Consider the following 18,678-nt stretch of genomic DNA (forward strand, 5'->3'; position numbering starts at 1 on the left):
ATCTTTAGAATAACTGCTCATCTGATTGAGAGGGTTTGGCCTATTTAAATGAACGCAATGAATAACATTGACTGGCGGGGTTAGCAATGTCTGTCAGGAGACCTCTCTGTTTGAATCCCTTCAGTGTAAACAGCTTCCACAGGCAAATGGCGACTTTCAGCTTGATGGTTTTGTTGAAATGTATTGAAAAAAAAAAAACTGCTGACAGAAAATTGACTTCTCAGCAAATGTTCATAAACTATCTGCAATATACCATGCTGGCTTACTTTATATATATATCATTCAGTAGAGTGTTCTCAAATGTTATTGAATGGTGTAAGGAGGGCTTTGCTGTTTGCAAATTCACGACCAATCATAGACTGTCATAGTGACTTTGTATTTTACAACAGGTCATTCAGATCAACTTTGAAGAATTCGACCTAGAAATTGGGTATGACTCCCTAACTATTGGAGATGGAGGGGAAGTAGGTGACTCTAAAACGATCATTCAAGTGTAAGTATTTCATAAACTACTTCATTGGATAGATTATTTTAGCATAATATTGCAGTCAAATCTTTCCAAATCTTTTTGTGAGTCGACATTAAAAGAAATATTTGAACAAAAGAATCCTTGAACCGGTTAAATGACTCCACCACTTCAAGTGTGGCTTACTTGTTCAAGTTACTTGTGTTTTTTATCTGCGTATAACAATGTTTGTCTTCTAATCTGCTTAACGTGTAATGAAATCTCTCAATAGTGAATTTTGATCCCACACTGGCTTGTTTGTCTTATCTGCAGGCTCACTGGGAGCTTTGTCCCAGACCTAATTGTCAGCATGTCCCATCAGATGTGGCTTCACCTCCAGTCTGATGAGAGTGTTGGCTCAATTGGATTCAAGATCAACTACAAAGGTACACACACTATTGTGCTGATGCCATCTCTCACTGTCTGTATTCATGTCTGTCTCTGACTGTCTCTCACTAAAGCAGCAATTTTATTTTACTGTCTGCCTTCCTGCCGATCTGTCACTCTTTTATCTTTCTACTTCTTAAAAAAACTTTCTTAACCCAACTTCCACACTCTTCAACTGCACCTATACAGATAATCTTAAAGAAAAAAAAAACTATCTCAGACTACTTTCCTTGACGTAATCCTCTGCTCTCCCCCTCCCATTTCCACTCTCTTTCTCACTTACTTCATCTGTCCGTCCCCCTCTTTTCTCTTCTCCACAGAAATTGACAAAGAGAGTTGTGGCGACCCCGGTACACCTCTGTATGGCTATCAAGAGGGAACTGGTTTTTTAAATGGAGATGTTTTACGCTTTGAATGCCAATTTGGATTTGAGCTCATTGGGGAAAGGATGATAACCTGCCAGAACAACAATCAGTGGTCAGCTAATATCCCCATCTGCATATGTGAGTCCCATACTTGTTTTTAATGACACCGGATAAGCAATTACTTATGTGCTTGGAAGGTTCACAATGACACTGGGCTATTTGAGAAATAATTACAGAGTTGTTAACTGAACATGCAGAGCTGTGCACACAGCACATTGTGTGAAATGGGAAGTTTTTGTTCAAGCTTGCTTTTTTGGGTGGTTGTTGTTGTTGTTGTACTATTTATCTGAACTGGAGAAGGTAACATGCACTCTACTGTTTATCATCCTATGTCAAGGCATCCCTCTCCTTGTAGTTACAACATTCCTAACCTATCTCCATAACAAAAAACTAGACTTGTGTTCCTTCGATTTAACTGCCTCCTTTGGGACAGTGTGCAGTATTCCTGTGCACCTATATTCATATATGTCTGTACTTTTGTACAGTTCTCTGTTCCGTCCTGCTTACAGTTTCATGTTTCTCAAGCTACTCAGCACCCTTGGGAGTAAACCTGTCTCCAGTTTGCTGAGCTACTTATACAGTACTGACATTGTTCTGTAGAGATCTTTGTGCCTGGTCCTGTTATGGGAGATTCTGCAGTGTAGACATGTCGTGTGGCCAGTGAGAGTTGCTGTAAAACAAATTGCTTACTCGGGATATATAACTGATGTTTTTGCCCTCTCTGTCACACAGTTCCCTGTTTCTCTAACTTCACTGCGCCCATGGGGACGGTGTTGTCTCCAGACTATCCAGAAGGCTACGGGAACAACCTTAACTGTGTTTGGCTGATTATCTCTGAGCCTGGCTCCAGGATCCATTTGGCCTTCAATGACTTTGATTTGGAGCCTCCTTACGACTTTCTTACTATCAAAGATGGGGATCAGTCAGGAGCCACAATACTGGGACGCTTCTCGGGGGCTGAAGTTCCTTCCCATCTGACATCCAATAGCAATGTTTTGCAGCTCGAGTTTCAGGCCGATCACTCGATGTCTGGGCGAGGGTTCAACATTACCTATAGCAGTAAGTGGCTGATCAATGGGTAAATGAAACTAAAAGAAAGAGAAATGCATTCACCCTCTACCTTTCATGGTTAGGGATTTTTTTGGTGGTGTCTCAGGTCTGTCTGACCTGTTAAATTTGTACAATTTTTAGACGCAGTTAACCAAAAAAATAAATAAATTACTAAGCGTACTGTGCAAATTAATTGTATTAATAGAAGAGGAATGAAGTTTAGCAGAACCTGTAGTTTATGTGAATGAGCGTGTTCTCAGTCACAGAGCTTTATTGTCGTCCTTGTTGCTCTTTTAGAAATTATGTTTTTTCCTGATAATAATGGTTATAATTTCTTGGCAGGCATCTTTTATAACACACAAGGACACATTACAATTCATTGAAGCAATGGACAACAAATATTAAAAAAAAAAAAAAAGGTTAATAAAACCACTGGCAGATTACAGCTGAGTTTTAATAAGTGTAACCCTAGCACAGCTTTTCCAGTCAAGATTTGAGCAGAAAAGCTGCAGCATAAGTTAGGTTAATAGTACCTTTATAAACAAAAAGCGCCATTTAGTACTGTGGAGGTAGTGCTTAACTCAGATGCCTTATTGCCTATGCAGTGCCATTGTAATTCTTTTGCTTTTCCTCCGGTGCAATTCTCAACAAGCTTTAAAGACAGAGGCTATTGTCAACCCTACGTGTATAGAGCAGACCTTTGTATGTTCTTTTTTCCTCTCTTACGGACAGCTACATCCATTTCCCTTATCTCTCTACTACTCAAAGACCCAATTTCTCATTCACACAAGAGCATTTGTCACTAGATCTTGTTCCCTTTCTTCTCATTACAAGCTTTTGGGCATAATGAGTGCCCTGACCCTGGCATACCGTTGAACGCTAGGCGCTTTGGGGACAGTTTCCAGCTGGGGAGCTCCATCTCTGTTGTTTGCGAGGATGGCTTTATCAAGACACAGGGAGCTGACACCATCACATGCCATCTGGAAGAAGGCAAGGTGATGTGGAGTGGACTCATTCCCAAATGTGAAGGTAATTAAATTGTAATTGCTAACAATTATGTGAATGAGTATAAGTTAACTGCTGAACTGGGATGAGAAAGAAAGAACAGAAACATGATAAAAAAAAAAGTGAGTGGGTTAGTGTGGAACACGGAGTTCAGTCCATCTAAACCGGGCTAGATTTATTTTCAGGTATCTGTAACTCCAGGCCTTTGGTGACTCATCCTATAAGTGTTTTCTTTCAATATTTTTCATGTGGGTATGAACAGATTACCGAGAGGTATCATCTTTAAAGCAACTTTTTTCTCTTTTCTACCTCTCTCCTCTCCTCTCCTCTCCTCTCCTCTCCTCTCCTCTCCTCTCCTCACCTCTCCTGCTTTCTTTGTCTTCTTTATGCCCCCTTAAAACTCCTTCCACTGCTCCAGCTCCTTGTGGAGGACACTACTCAGGGCCATCTGGTGTCATCCTCTCCCCCGGGTGGCCAGGCTACTACAAAGATTCCTTGAGTTGTGAGTGGGTCATTGAGGCCGAGCCGGGACGCTCCATCAAGATTAGCTTTGACAGGTCTGTATGACAGTACTGCAACAAGTCAGCCACTGAAACAAAGACACATGTAGAGTGACAAAATCTGGAAAAGGACTTAATTCCTGGTGTAATATAATCACATATTGTGCTGCAGTAGTCATATACCTGCATGCAGACAGACACTCATGTATATATCCCTTTAGTTTATGCATATACAGGACATGTACACAAACATAAATGGCTCCCCTTGGCTGTGGAAGCCTCTGAGTTTGAAATAGAAAGTCAGAGGAGGAAGAACAGACTTTGGTCTAGTTTCCAAAAGTGTTGAAAGCCTCAAGTAATCCTTTATCTTGCTTACCCGCTTTGCTCACTTCCTGAGAGAGCTTCAATAAAAGAAAGTGGGGATAAAAGGAAAGGGAAAATCTTGGTTTGAAATCTTTATTTCTTAATATTAATAAGTGAAATCATGAAATTCATTCATTCGTTCATGTTGTATAATTGTTGCTTTTTCAAAGGGCTGCCTTTACTGTGACTTTTTTGTTTTGTTTTATTATTTATAAAATTAACCCTCTTTTCCTCTTCCCTCACTTAAAATGAGCACAGGGTTTCTCATGCCTGTTTGAAGCATTACATCTATGATGGCACTATACTCGAGGCAATCTTCACAGTTTCTTATATCAGTGAGATAAGAATGCATAAATTTCAGTCAGGAAACGTCAATAATATTGACAGATATATCTGTGTTGATCCCAGTTGTTTGATGGGGGGGTTAAGAAGGTTGCAACAGATGCATAGCAATGTCACATTTCCAGGAACTGTTCCAATTATTGTAATTTTTGCTGTAGTGCTTTTTTTTTTTACCCATTGCAGAAAATTAGGATGTTTTTCTGTAAAAGAAATTACATTTTCTTTTTACAGCTTGGTAATACTGTGTTAATATTGGGATAAAAACAAGTGACTTAATTACAAAAGAAATATCAAGTAAATACGACGCAATGACCCGTATCAAGACTGGTTACATCTGGAAACACCAGGTTATTACAACTTTAAAGCCAGTATAAAAAAATCAAATACACTGATATTATCATTATATTGCTCCTGCCTGTTAAGAAAACGAGTAAATCACTAGACCTTACTGCTAGACCTTCTATACTAGTACTAATTGGTTTTGCCTTGTAAGTTTCCACATCACTACGCTCAGTTTGTGAGGCCTTATTAACCTCAATATAAAAGTTTCAGTGTAATATTACTCAGCTCAACCATTGTTGGTACAAAATACAGGGATATTGCTGTATGTTTAAGTGGTTATAACTTCTTGTTTTTACCTTATTACCTCAGTATTGTCACATTTTTACCAAACTGTATGAGGTAACCAAATTTATTTTTTAACAAATATGTATACTTAAAGTCCATCTGTCCTTTTGTTTAACTTTTAAGGTTTCAAACTGAGCTCAGTTATGACTTCCTGGAGGTTCACGATGGTCCCAATCTGCTCTCTCCTCTGATTGGCTCTTTTAACGGAACCCAGGTCCCTCAGTTCCTGTTCAGCAGTAGTAACTTCCTGTATCTGCTCTTTACCACCGATAACAGTCGATCAAACAGTGGCTTCAAGATCTTCTATGAAGGTGAGAGTATAGTGCTATTGCCTGTAATTTCTTCACAACAAAAAAAGGATGAGATGAGATGGTACACATTCAGTTCTATAATTAGACATAGAGAATAAAATTTTAAACAAGTTCAACTGTGCTTCAGCTAGAGGCACTGGAGACTGGTTGGTCAGCTTTTCTGGTAGCACCTAAGTTTCTGAAACCAAATGCCAAGATTAAACTTTGTTGAGGAAATATTTCAGGTCTATTACATCTCAGGAGCACTAGTATTACCATAACAAAATGCCTCAATTAGCGTGGGTTCTCTAACTACATGAGTTCAGATTAGTTACTGTGATTAACATTTAAAGGTGATACATTTTAAATTTTTCATAAGTGCTTAGCTTAGCTGGAGAGGTCCGCTCTGCTGTTTTTAATTTTAGATCATCTCTTGTCTAGTGTTAAAGCCTCACAATTCACAGTGTACATTTCATGCTGGTTATTAGTTTACCTGGGGCTCTTGGCTCTTTGGTAAGGCAAAGAGGCAAGCTTTGTATATTAACTGTAGTCACTTGTCGAATATTGTCGGTTGTTTAGCTTTGACTATAAAGCGCCTTGAGCAGACTTGACACTATCTGTATAAAACTAAATTGAATACAACTTCCATAATTCGTCTCATCAAAGGCTGTGCACTCTTTGAATGTTTACTGTTTATGATAGGTTTGTTCGTTGAGCACATAAGCTTTGTCTTCAGTTGTGGCATTGCATTTAATCTCTTTATGATTGTGATTGCTGGTGCAGAAGTCAGACTCAGTGTAAGTTCTTAATTGAATGTAACTTCATTTAGCTTGATTTATAGTGCACTCTGTGCTATCATTCTTGCTTGGTCTATCATTGAGGCATAGCATTATGTCTGTCACTGCTGCTATATTTATCCATACATATTTTTCTGCTACTCGTATTCCCTCTTTGAGTCTTTTAGAAAGTACTGCTGGTAAATATTTTGTGCAATAAACAAACATAAAAGTGGCTGTTAATGATGTCCTGCAAAGCAGTTGAACATTAATTATTCTGACTTCTTGGATAGAAGCTTCACAGTGGTCAATATAAATTATCCAGGTAGGGGAGAAAATCAAACACTGTGCTGTAAATGTAAACAAACACTCAAAGGAAAAAGGACTCAAGTTCAATGGAGTGAAAGGTTTTTTTTTGTCAACAGTGCACTTGATGTCTGTGGAGCTGTGATCCCAGATGACAGTGACTATGTGGGATTGCACCTCTGTACCGACTGGCAACCCAAATCTATTGTTAACAATGTACTGCCACTTGTCAGGTGCAAATGGTAGCACCGTGCTTTCAAATACAAGGTCGCAGAGTAAGGTGAAGTTAATCTAATCAAAACAACTGAAGCAAACTATTAGCTCTACAAGGGTACTTAATTTGAAATAAGACTCGGTATACATCATTATGCATTGAATGGTAGTTTTTGAAAAGTCTAGTACAAATATATTCTGGACATACTGTGATTTATTTTCACAATTGTTTGCACTAGCACTATTACCCCGTCACTCCAATTTGATTCATAAGACAGAGGTCGTTATTATGTCTCTGTTATTGACTGAAGGCAGGCCACAAGTGCTTTTGTCTTATTACGTTTCAATCTCGAGTGCATTTTGCTTTTGTTGATGAGGCCGTCGAAAAGCAATAACAGTAAGATCATATTAGCTTCTTGCATTGCCTTTTAGGACATATTGCCAAAATACTTCTGGGAAAACTAGCCTACTTCATTTGTAAAATTAGTCTGCAAAATAAGGGTTAGTTATCCTGTGAATAAAGTAAGGCACAGAAGCACTACATCATTCCCTTTATGTCTAGGAAAATTCGACCTCTTCAGTTAAATAAAAATTACAGCATGCTATACAATTATTTTAGCCACAAACATTTAAAACATACTACACGGTAACATATTTGACATGACTCCATGGGCTTGGAGATGTAAGGAAATTATTTTCCCACCAAATACCTGCACCCTAGAGGCTACTGCTAGCAGTGATCAATGACTGCTCTGCATATTAAAGCAAAATTCATATGATGTATGATGAAAGTAGTGCAAAGCAAGCTTCCTACAGAGGCTTACACGAGGATAGCAATCTCTCTGTTATCACACAGGTCGGATCACACTAGTTATTAATGACAATTATCTATGGCTTATAAATCTTCTTACACCATGCAACTCTGCCCTATTGCTACAAGGAAATTCTGCAGGTCATACAGGTAAACTATATTATGACAAAGCTTTTCAGATTATATATTTGACTTACTTTGAGTGTTTGTGTTTTGAGCTATAGGTCTCTGCAGGGAGTGCAATTACATGTGTATGTGCTGTACTTAAATACATGCAGTGCTCACAGTCACTGACACCAGATGTAACATGTGAACATATGCCTGTTTTAAGCTATATCTTTGTTACTTTGACTTTACATAAAATAATAAACTGTCTCTATAATTCCAGAAAATTAATCCTTCCATGTTAAGATTCTTCCTCGCCAGTGGCCTGACAACCGCTTACACAACTACTGTCAGTCAGTGGCTAAAATCAGCATATTTTTAGGGCATCAAAAGCAACCCTACTTGGAAGAAATCCAAAAGGCGGTCCTGGAAATCACAGGGAAAATGGGGGCATCTCTTTACAACTTGCATCACTGCAAATTAAGAGAGATGAAACTAGCTCACTGTAGGAGTAAAACTATCAGGCAAATGTGCTTTTGTTTAATAAAAACTTCAAGTGGTCTTCCAGTAGCTGACTAGTATAGAAGGAAATGAAGTGGACGCGCAGTTTCACCAAGGTCATACTCTGAATTCGCTCTCCCCATGAAGCTGCTGCCCTTTACTATCCCACAGTACCTGTCTAAATGGCATGAAGATAAAACCCTGTTTTTTTAAAAATCAAAGAAGCTGACAGCTCTATCAAGGTTATTCAGGAAGAAACTGTTAGGCATTATGGCAGTCAATGCAATAGTTCATTTTTCTGCAGTCTCTACTGTGTACTAACATAGCCTGGTTTGAAGAGTCGTTTGTTTGTCATAAGAAGATTCTTTAAAGTTAACAGTAAAAGAAAGGCAAAGTAAATCTTTTTGCGTTCTATATTATGCATGCGACCTGACACCTGCCTTTTGTTGCTGTGATTTTTAACATCAAAGCTTCGATCTGCACTTTTTTAGAGGGAAAATGTGACACGGAAGTTTCAGTGAATGCAAAAATAGAATTGGCATTTCATGTTTCATGAATGCTGTGACTTCAATCGACCTCAGGAGTGTAAAGGTCATATTATATTTAGTATCAAAATAGAAAAGCCGACGCTTTTACAGTAATGCTGCTTAATACCAGGTGCACACGTGCACACAAGAACTGTGAAGAGTGTGGCTCAGTTATTTTAATAACAGTCACGAGTCAAAAACATGCAGCTAGTTCATGCATAGCTCAGTGCAACACTAAACACTGCATCTAGAGCCTTTGTAACCTGTGTGAAGAAGATCCAGATTTTACATGAGGTAAAATCATACATAACTTCCTTTAAATACCAATGTAAAGAGAATGCTTCATTTTCATTTCTACAGTGGTCACATTGGACACATACTCCTGTATGGATCCTGGTATCCCAGTGAATGGCTTGCGGTTAAGCCACGACCTGTCCATCGGCTCAACTGTGACCTTCCAGTGTGACCCAGGATATAGACTGAGCCACGAGGAGCCTCTAGTTTGCGAGAAGAACCACTTTTGGAGCCACCCACTGCCCACTTGTGATGGTATGTATGCATTCCTTAATTAAATATTTCAGTGAATATTTAACATACATTTAATAGGATGTAATTTCTTTGACTTACAGTATGTACTGACAGTTTTTAATCGCAGTACTTAAAGGATATTGCCACCAGTAGATGGCACAAACTCTACAATGGCAATTATGTTCCTTTGATTCTTCTTAGTCCTAAAAAAAAGATGCACTCTGACAAAAGGTAAAGACCCAGCAATGGGTGTAGCAACATTTAGCACATAGTAGGTTTGACAAATAAAAAAGGGGCTGCCTTTTATTCATAAAACACAGTGCCTCTAGTGCTTTACTGAAAAACTTACTGAGGTGTTGGAAATCAAGTGATATGGAAGACAAATTTTGCCTCACATCAGAACATGGGGTGCAGGATGTATAGATGGATTTGATTTGATAGATTTGATAGGCCAAATAATGCCCTGGGCTGTATTTGAGCAATGTTGCTTCTTGTGCTGTTTACATTAGTATCACACCTGAAGAACATTTGTGAAAATGGTCACGGATCACTCAGCAGAAACAAAATAACAAGTAAAATACATGCAACGTTTGGCATGCCGCACATATGACTCAGTACCACACTATAGTTTCACACCAGTGCTTGTTCTGAAACTAATTTTATATCTGGGAGCATATTTTTGCCAAGGTATGTGCCAGACTGGTGCCAAATGCATTGGCTCTCTGCCTATGGAGCCTCTGAAGTAGATCGTTTTCCAAGCATACTCATCCACTTTTAATGACTTTATGTAATTTTGGCTCATTAATAAAATATTTGATGTAATTTAGTCAGTGGGTAAGGATTCAGGCCTTGATGTGTTGTGTTCGCTGGAAGGCCTGTGGGTGGAAGGAGAGAGGTTTCGAGTAGGGGGTGGGTGTGTACAGCTGCGGAGCCCAAGGCATCCCAGTTATCCTCCAAAATATCATCTGACATCCATTACTTTAAAAATGTGTACACTCACAACAGTCCTACTTCTAATATTTGTCAACTAACTGTTTTGAGGAAACTATTCATGAGCTTGGTTGCAAAACCACCCGTAGGTCATAGGCAGATGCAAGAAGGAAAAAACCCACAAATCTTGTCACATTTCATTAATGCTGAGTTCAAAAAAGCTCTGCCCTTTATGTGAAATGACAAAATCTAATGACAGCATGAGAAAAAGGTTACAGGCTTTAACAGTGTTCAATTACACCAGTTAACCTTTAGACACATTAATCCTTACCCCACTGATCCACATGCGTGACATGCGTTGTCCCTTTCTCTTCTTCATTTCCTCTACATCGGTACAACTAGATTATACCTGACTGAAAATGAGTTGAATGGTAACTGTGTCTCTTAAAGATCAATTTCTACCTTGAAGTGACAATGATTCTAAATCCAGATGAATATGATAATCTTCTGAATATGCTTGTAAGTTATTTTGTGTTTTAACTAAATAGATGATCATGTTTTGTAACAATTTCTTTCAGTTTAAGATACCATGAATTAAGAAAATCTGGGTGGATAGCTAAATGTATGAATAATGTATTGCCATGTTAGGCACTAGGGCTGGTTTGGAGTGCACACATGTGGCAGATTTACAGGTGCAAATAAAAATAGCAGGACAGGATGTGATATGACTCAAATGCATTATTCATCTTAACCTCCCCTCTGTCTTCAGGTGAAGGATTTATTGGTTCATTTACAATTTACCCTTTTTTTCCAGCAACAGTTATCTTTCATTATCTTCTTGTTCCATTCAGCATCATGTGGTGGTGATATCAGGGGACCTGGAGGGATCATCTTATCACCTGGCTACCCTGAGCTGTATCCTAACTCTCTAAATTGCACATGGACTGTAGAAGTCAGCCATGGAAAAGGTAGGAGAATGCATCTATATATTTGCATGCAAGCTGTTAGGAACAGCTAAGATTCCCCAAACACTCCACCTTCCAAGCTGGAGGAAGATACACATACCACACCCTCTTTCCCAGTGGGTTCAGACGGCGATTTTATATATAACAGTTTTTATTTATCTAGTCCTTTCTACAGTGAGTCGCATATTTAGTATTCTCAACAATGACCAAATTATGTAACAATAAATTAAAAGGACACATCTCCCCCTCCTCAAAAAGGTTCTAGAGATATAAAAGTGATTTATTATTATAAACTGAAAAGAGTGCAACATGTGCATTTAATCAGGCAAAGATCATTTAAATGCAGGGCTTTTATTATTGGATGGTAGCCAGGCCATGAGTGGTGGCTCCACAGTGTAATGGTTTACGCATTTGGGTTCGCTACTGAAGGGAAACACAAATCCTTTGGTGGGGTTGAATCAGGAAGGTCAACTAATAATATATCCACTGGATTGGATATGCAGAGTATGTGGTAACCCAGAATATAAGTAGAAATATTACACAATGTAGTGTTCATTCACTGCTCTTTTTGAGTCTATATTAAATTGTTCAGCTCATTTCGTTCCTTCCTGTATAGCAGCTCTTCTATTCAAGAAGTGTGTGTGTGTGTGTGCGTGCGTGCGTGCGTGCGTGCGTGTGTGTGCGCGCGATAGAGACTTGTATTCTCATATTTTAGAAACTATTTGTCCAGTATACTTTGAACTTTGCGATTGAATGCCTGGGAATGCAGGGATGTACATTCCTGAGTGTGAAGTTGCTTTTTGTGATCTTCTCTCTGTTACTAGGCAGTAACATACTTTATAAATAAACTATTTACTATGATAGCTACCATTGCTGATGCTTGCTGATGTGACAGTGGGCACATCCTCTAGTTCAAAAAAGGTATGTGCCGTGTGCATTGGTCCTTAGTGTGAAGAACAGGATCTTACATTCTTCTGATACTTTTTTTTATGAACAGCTTCAACTTTTAAGCAGAACACCTGCTGAAGCAAATCTTGTATCTCAGTTTTATTCACTAGTCGCTCTTTGTTTTATTACTTTAATTCTGTTATCACAGCACTCACTGTCAATTATCAGTGTGCCATTCATTATTATTTGAAAAGCACACTGAACTTATCACAATGCTCTAGCCGTATCATCACATTTGCCCATAGTGTTTCCTATTATCCATTCCCAAATGGCCTTTTGAAAGTCAGTCCTGTTGTCGTACCTTTATTTTCTTTTGAGTTACCTATCTCGCTGTTCTTGGAGTTTAACACCATAAAATCATATTATTTCATTTAAATCAGTGTTTAACTGTTCATGTCATTTCTCTCTTTGCCATATAATATTGATGCAATTAAAGTCCATGTATTTCAATCTAGTAAGCCCTGGATGGCAAGTTTATAGGTTTATCTCTGTGTGTAACTCATATAGGGAGACTGAATCCAGTAATTTAGGGCTTTACCCACTGACATCATGTAATCCTTCCCTGGATAACTCTATTTTTCTCTGTTATTTCTTTGTGATGTTTATAGCATTAATTTTTTTTTATCAGCATTATCTTTTTAATTTCTTACATGGGTCTTTTAACTCTCAGCAATAACTGGATTCATCATACTTAACTGCACCCACAAGTCCAAACTAATAACATCGAGAAATAATGAATACCTCCAACTAACTGACTGATTATAGCTCCACTTGGCACCAGTTCTAATATCTCACAATAAGTTATTCAAAAAACAAAACAAACAAAAACAAAATACTACAGACAGTCAATATCGATATCAATCAAAAAGGAAGAAAACGTGAAACTGAAAACTCTTACAAATATCATCTCATCTTAATCATGTGATTAAATCAGTAGATTGTGTATGTTTTTAAGAGATCAGAGTCTCAGAAGCTTGGGCAGTTAGATTGAATTTTGCGCGTCTGTATTCCTACATTGTGCGCCAATATAGTAGAGTCCCCACAGGGTGTTAGTGCAACCTCTTATTACAACATACTGTAGTTATACTTGAGTGACCTGTAGCATTTGTGTGAATAAATTCCTTTAAATTACACATAAGTGTCATCATTTTGGTAAAACTGAAAACGGTGAATCATGTCATTAACATTATAGAGCAGTATATTTGAACAGAAACAGAAGTGAGCTCTAAAAGTAAAATGAATCAATTTTGCTTCCACAGAGACTATGATTCACATCTCTCTCTCTCTCTCTCTCTCTCTATATATATATATATATATATATATATATATATATATATATATATATATATATATATATACACACACACACACGTATTAGGGGTGCAACGATACACAAAATTCACGGTTCGGTTTGATACTTTGGTGTCATGATCTGAATGAGGGTGGGTGAGGTTCAATTTGCCGTGTTGCAAGGAGAGCTTAACTTCTGTCTCGCTAGCTTGCCCTGCGCTCAGTGAATCTGTGTTCGACTACTCCGTCTAGGCTGCACTGTCGAGCGCAGAGCCACTGAACGCTCAACACAGACAGCATCGTTAGAAGGAAAGTTGATAAAATAAATTAAAAATTTTGTATTGTTTGATACATATGCGTACCGAACCGAAAGCACTGTATCGAACGGTTCAATATCAATACGAGTATTGTTGCACCCCTAATACATATACACAGAGGTGTGGACTCGAGTCACATGACTTGGACTCGAGTCAGACTCGAGTCATTAATTTTATGACTTTAGACTTGACTTGAAAAAATGTTCTAAGACTTGTGACTTGACTTGGACTTTTACACCAATGACTTGGGACTTGAATTGGACTTGAACCGGTTTACTTGAAAAGACTTGATATTTTACCCCAAATATAAAATTTAACATGCATATTATATAGAGATTGAAAATGTGACGTCATTCACGGGTAGAACCGCAAAGGATTCTGGGAACTCGTGGCAAGCGGTACTAGCGCACGCAGGCTTTCAATTAAAATCAGTTATACAGCGATAAAAAGAAACACAAAAATGTCAAGAAGCTGTTGTGTTATTAACTGCAATAGCCGGTCGCATGACAGCCACGGGAAGCCGACGGGTAAAGAGATCGGTTGTTATCGGATTACGTCGTTGAAGAGAAATTGTTCATGTTTCCGAAGTAACAAAGACGCGACGGATGGCCTGGATTGCAGCCATTCAAAGACCAAATATAACGTCCCAGAACACTCCAGCTCACAGGTTAGTCTGCTCCAAGCATTTACACGAAGGTCAGTGTTTTTTAGTAGTTAATACGTCATTTTCATAACATAATTGGTGATATAGGTTACAAGCAAGAACAGAAATTGTCGCGCTATGCTCCTTTATTTATTGTGCATAAATAGTGAATTGTCCTGACACAATATTGCGTTTCGCTTCTGTTATTATGGTACATTGACAAAAACACATACTTTTATTCACAGGATAAAACAGTTTTTTTGTATCACTAATTGCCCAGTACAATTACAGCATACAATATTGTTGTCACTGCTACATTTCTGTGATGGGTACCAGAAATTATTTCCACTACTAATTAATTACCGTTGAGCTCAAAGGTCCTATTAATAAACGGTTAAGGAATGTGTATTTATGACGACAATTTGTGAGACTGGTAAACTTATGATATGTACGATGGTCTTTCGTTCTACACGGTGCATTTCAAGGTCCTGTACCCATCCGTCGGTAAACTGTACCTGGGCTTGTTGCAGTGACCTGAAGTTACTAAACTTCATGAGTGTATGCACTCACTCCAAGAAGCGTATGATTATAAATATGCATATAAATATGCTAAGATGAGATAGCTGACTTCATCTAACTAGCAAATGTTGTCCAGGCTACGTTGGTGATACAGTTTATTTTAATGTGTATGATATTTTTGTCATGCGATTTTAAAGCTGGTCCTACAACCGCATCCAAGAATAACATGCAGCTTATCTCAGAACTGTCGGTGAAAATTATTCTTGGAGCTAGGTTTAATTGAGCTGCATTTTAAAGAGGTGCAATTTCACAATTTGTGTATATTTTCTAAGTTCACTATTTTGTCATGTGTTGAGAAAAACACAGATTTAAAAATTACATGGTCTAATATTTACATTTAGCATATAACTGCAACATTATTTTTTCGTTTGTTTTTTTTAAAGACTCGAAAGGACTTGAAATTCAAAGTTTCAGACTTGTGACTTGACTCGGACTTTTACACCAGTGACTTGAGACTCGACTCTGACTTGCCTGACATTACTTGAGACTTGACTTGAGACTTGAGGATAAAGACTTGAGACTTACTTGAGACTTGCAAAACAATGACTTGGTCCCACCTCTGCATATACATATACACTCAACAAAAATATAAACGCAACACCTTTGTTACTGCTCCCATTCCCCATGGGATGGACGTAGAGACCTAAAATTCATTCCAGATACACAATATAACCATCCCTCCCAAACAGTGGTCACAAATCAGTCCAAATGTGTGGTAGTGGGCACATCTGCCATATTGAGATAATCCATCCCACCTCACAGGTGTGCCACATCAGGATGCTGATCTGACATCATGAGTAGTGCACAGGTGTACCTCAGACTGCCCACAACAAAAGGCCACCCTGGAATGTGCAGTTTTGTCTCACAGCAAAATGCCACAGATGCCACAAGCAATGAGGGAGCGTGCAATTGGCATGCTGACAGCAGGAATGTCAACCAGATCTGTCGCCCGTGCATTGAATGTTCATTTCTCAACCATAAGCCGTCTCCACAGGCGTTTCAGAGAATATGGCAGCACATTCAACCGGCCTCACAACCGCAGACCTCGTGTAACCACACCAGCCCAGGACCTCCACATCCAGCAGGTTCACCTCCAAGATCGTCTGAGACCAGCCACCCAGACAGCTGCTGGAACAATTGGTTTGCACAACCAAACAATTTCTGCACAAACTGTCAGAAACCGTCTCAGGGACGCTCAACTGCATGCCCGTCGTCCTCATCGGGGTCTTGACCTGACTCCAGCTCGTCGCCGTAACAGACTTGTGTGGGCAAATGCTCACATTCGATGGCGTCTGGCACGTTGGAGAGGTGTGCGCTTCACGGATGAATCATGGTTCACATTGTTCAGGGCAGATGGCAGCTGAGAATGTCCCAGTTCTTGCATGGCCAGCATACTCACCGGACATGTCACCCATTGAGCATGTTCGGGATGTGCTTGACCGGCGTATACGACAGCGTGTACCAGTTCCCACGAATATCCAACAACCTCGCACAGCCATTGAAGTGGAGTGGACCAACATTCCACAGGCCACAATTGACAATCTGATAGACTCCATGCGACGATGTGTTGCACTGCATGAGGCAAATGGTGGTCACACCAGATACTGACCGGTTCTGGGTCCCCAGACCCCCAATAGCGCAAAAAACTGCACATTCCAGGGTGGCCTTTTGTTGTGGGCAGTCTGAGGTACACCTGTGCACTACTCATGATGTCAGATCAGCATCCTGATGTGGCACACCTGTGAGGTGGGATGGATTATCTCAATATAGCAGATGTGCCCACTACCACACATTTGGACTGATTTGTGACCACTGTTTGGGAGGGATGGTTATATTGTGTATCTAGAATGAATTTTAGGTCTCTACGTCCATCCCATGGGGAATGGGAGCAGTAACAAAGGTGTTGCGTTTATATTTTTGTTGAGTGTATATATATATATATATATATATATAGCAAATACTAGCAAATAGACAGAACATGAAAAAGAGAAAGTCTAAATGGTCCCTGGACAGGATTTGAACTTTTGACTTGCTTCTCAGGCCATATTTGAGCCAACCAGTCACCCGTCAGCTCACCTGTTTTGGCTATTGAGATTGGATGACTTGTTCACCACAGCCTCCAAATTCACCACAACATACACAAAATCTCCTGGGATTATTTTCTCTGCTCTTTAATCGCTGTATTGTATGCTTTTACCTTTGGGCAATCAGCAAGAAATTCCACTTCAGAGGTAGTAGTTATGCAACTAGCCACTTTTTATTAACCAGCACGTGTACAGACTGTATTACAATATTAGAAAGTCTCCTCACAAGATTGGCTCTTGATTAATTGGTCATTTGCCTTCATGCTCTGTAATATAATTGGCGTTTTACAGAAGACAATCAATCATTTCATTTTGTTATTTATTCTAGAGCCATTTGGGGCTTTCTTTATTAAGTGAGCCAAGCATTGTGGAGGACATTATAGAGTCATATTCCAACAGATTCAACAGATGGCATTGAAATGCCATCACTGATGGTGCTGAAAAGCAGCCAAGTGGCCATCATGGATAGAATGAAGATGTTGTTATTGGGTCTGAGTTACAGTGTGATAAAATGGAAATATACTGTTTATATAGGCCTTGTTTACTTGCTTAAAATTTCAGTTGCATTTTATTGATGGAAAACATCATCTTCACCAACCTGAAAACAATTTATAGATTCTGTTTGCTTCATTGACTGTCAATCATTAGTTATGCTCTTTTCTTGGGAAAATCTTTCACTGGCAAGCTAGAAGACAAGTCTTTGTTTTACCAGGTTCATTTTGAGGTGACTGCATTCAAATTTAGCCCATTTCCTTAAATTTAAACAACAACATTAATTCTTAACCTTATGCAGCACTGTGCAGGAGTCTTGAACGGCCACTAGTTTCTTTATATTTTATATTTTATATCCAATCAGTCAGTGCTCCAATGAGCAACAGTTCTCCTTTTCTGAAGATTTTTCAAAGTTTTTTCTTTGGAAATTGACTGAATCATGATACAGATACCATATCTGAAATTCATGTCATAAAGAAAAGGGGGGAAAAATCCATCAAAGACCTGGCAGAATCTGATAGATGCATCTAGATCTTTAGATAATCACTCTACTGTTTACTGCACAGGTATGCCAAATTACACAAAAACTGGACTAGCAAGAGGTCCGAAAGGTATGAAATAATGAATTCAAATTCGAAATGTTTGGGTCAAATCATCAGTGAGTGTCAACAGTGAGTTTCTTCAGCTATTTGTACAACATGATGAAGGCTTGGTCATTGTATGGGGCTGCATTTCAGACAGCGGTCTTGGGGATCTTGACAGAACTGATGAATTATAAAAACAGAAACAGAGCAACAGATTTTCATCCACCTGACATCCAAAGAAGAGCTCTGAATGACCTTCCAGAAGCCTGCAGAACTGTTATTGATGATACTGATTAATAGAGTTCAGGCTTTGTTGAAAACTGTTAGATTTTGTATTGTTGATTGTCATTTATGCTTAGAAATATTTAACCATATATTCTTAGAGGTGTATAATCAATTGTGTAGTGATAGTCTGCAAACTTTGTGTGTATTAGAGAGCACTCTGGGAGCACGAGAGAGGTCGTACCTTGTCTTATTGTTTTATGGTAGGATAAACGTAGCTACGTCTGTTCTAGTCTAAGTGCTTTAAATGCTGGACTTCCTCACCGTGTTATCTAGGGTGAGACTACCCTCTTCCTGACCAAG

At 38.9% G+C, this 18,678-nt stretch overlaps 1 protein-coding gene across 9 annotated transcripts in view; it reads left to right on the top strand.

The window, feature by feature from the left end:
• The window catches only part of LOC146563764 (CUB and sushi domain-containing protein 3-like), a 249,356-nt gene that overhangs the window by 98,588 nt on the left and 132,090 nt on the right, over window positions 1–18,678 (top strand). For all 9 annotated transcript variants that reach the window (XR_014894357.1, XM_085291050.1, XM_085291053.1 and 6 more), the window contains 9 exons: window positions 390–493; window positions 779–891; window positions 1,213–1,395; window positions 2,050–2,376; window positions 3,202–3,396; window positions 3,791–3,929; window positions 5,328–5,515; window positions 9,094–9,282; window positions 11,043–11,159. Coding sequence is in view for 8 of the 9 variants with exons in the window: in XM_085291050.1 (XP_085147176.1) it covers window positions 390–493; window positions 779–891; window positions 1,213–1,395; window positions 2,050–2,376; window positions 3,202–3,396; window positions 3,791–3,929; window positions 5,328–5,515; window positions 9,094–9,282; window positions 11,043–11,159 (1,555 nt within the window). In the remaining variant the exon portion in view is untranslated. The remainder of the gene's footprint in view (window positions 1–389; window positions 494–778; window positions 892–1,212; window positions 1,396–2,049; window positions 2,377–3,201; window positions 3,397–3,790; window positions 3,930–5,327; window positions 5,516–9,093; window positions 9,283–11,042; window positions 11,160–18,678) is intronic.

This window comes from Mchenga conophoros, linkage group LG11 (assembly GCF_057382185.1).
Source record: "Mchenga conophoros isolate Kocher_MC1m ecotype Shallow Benthic linkage group LG11, M_conophoros_male_GT1.1, whole genome shotgun sequence".
Classification (NCBI taxonomy): Eukaryota; Metazoa; Chordata; class Actinopteri; order Cichliformes; family Cichlidae; genus Mchenga; species Mchenga conophoros.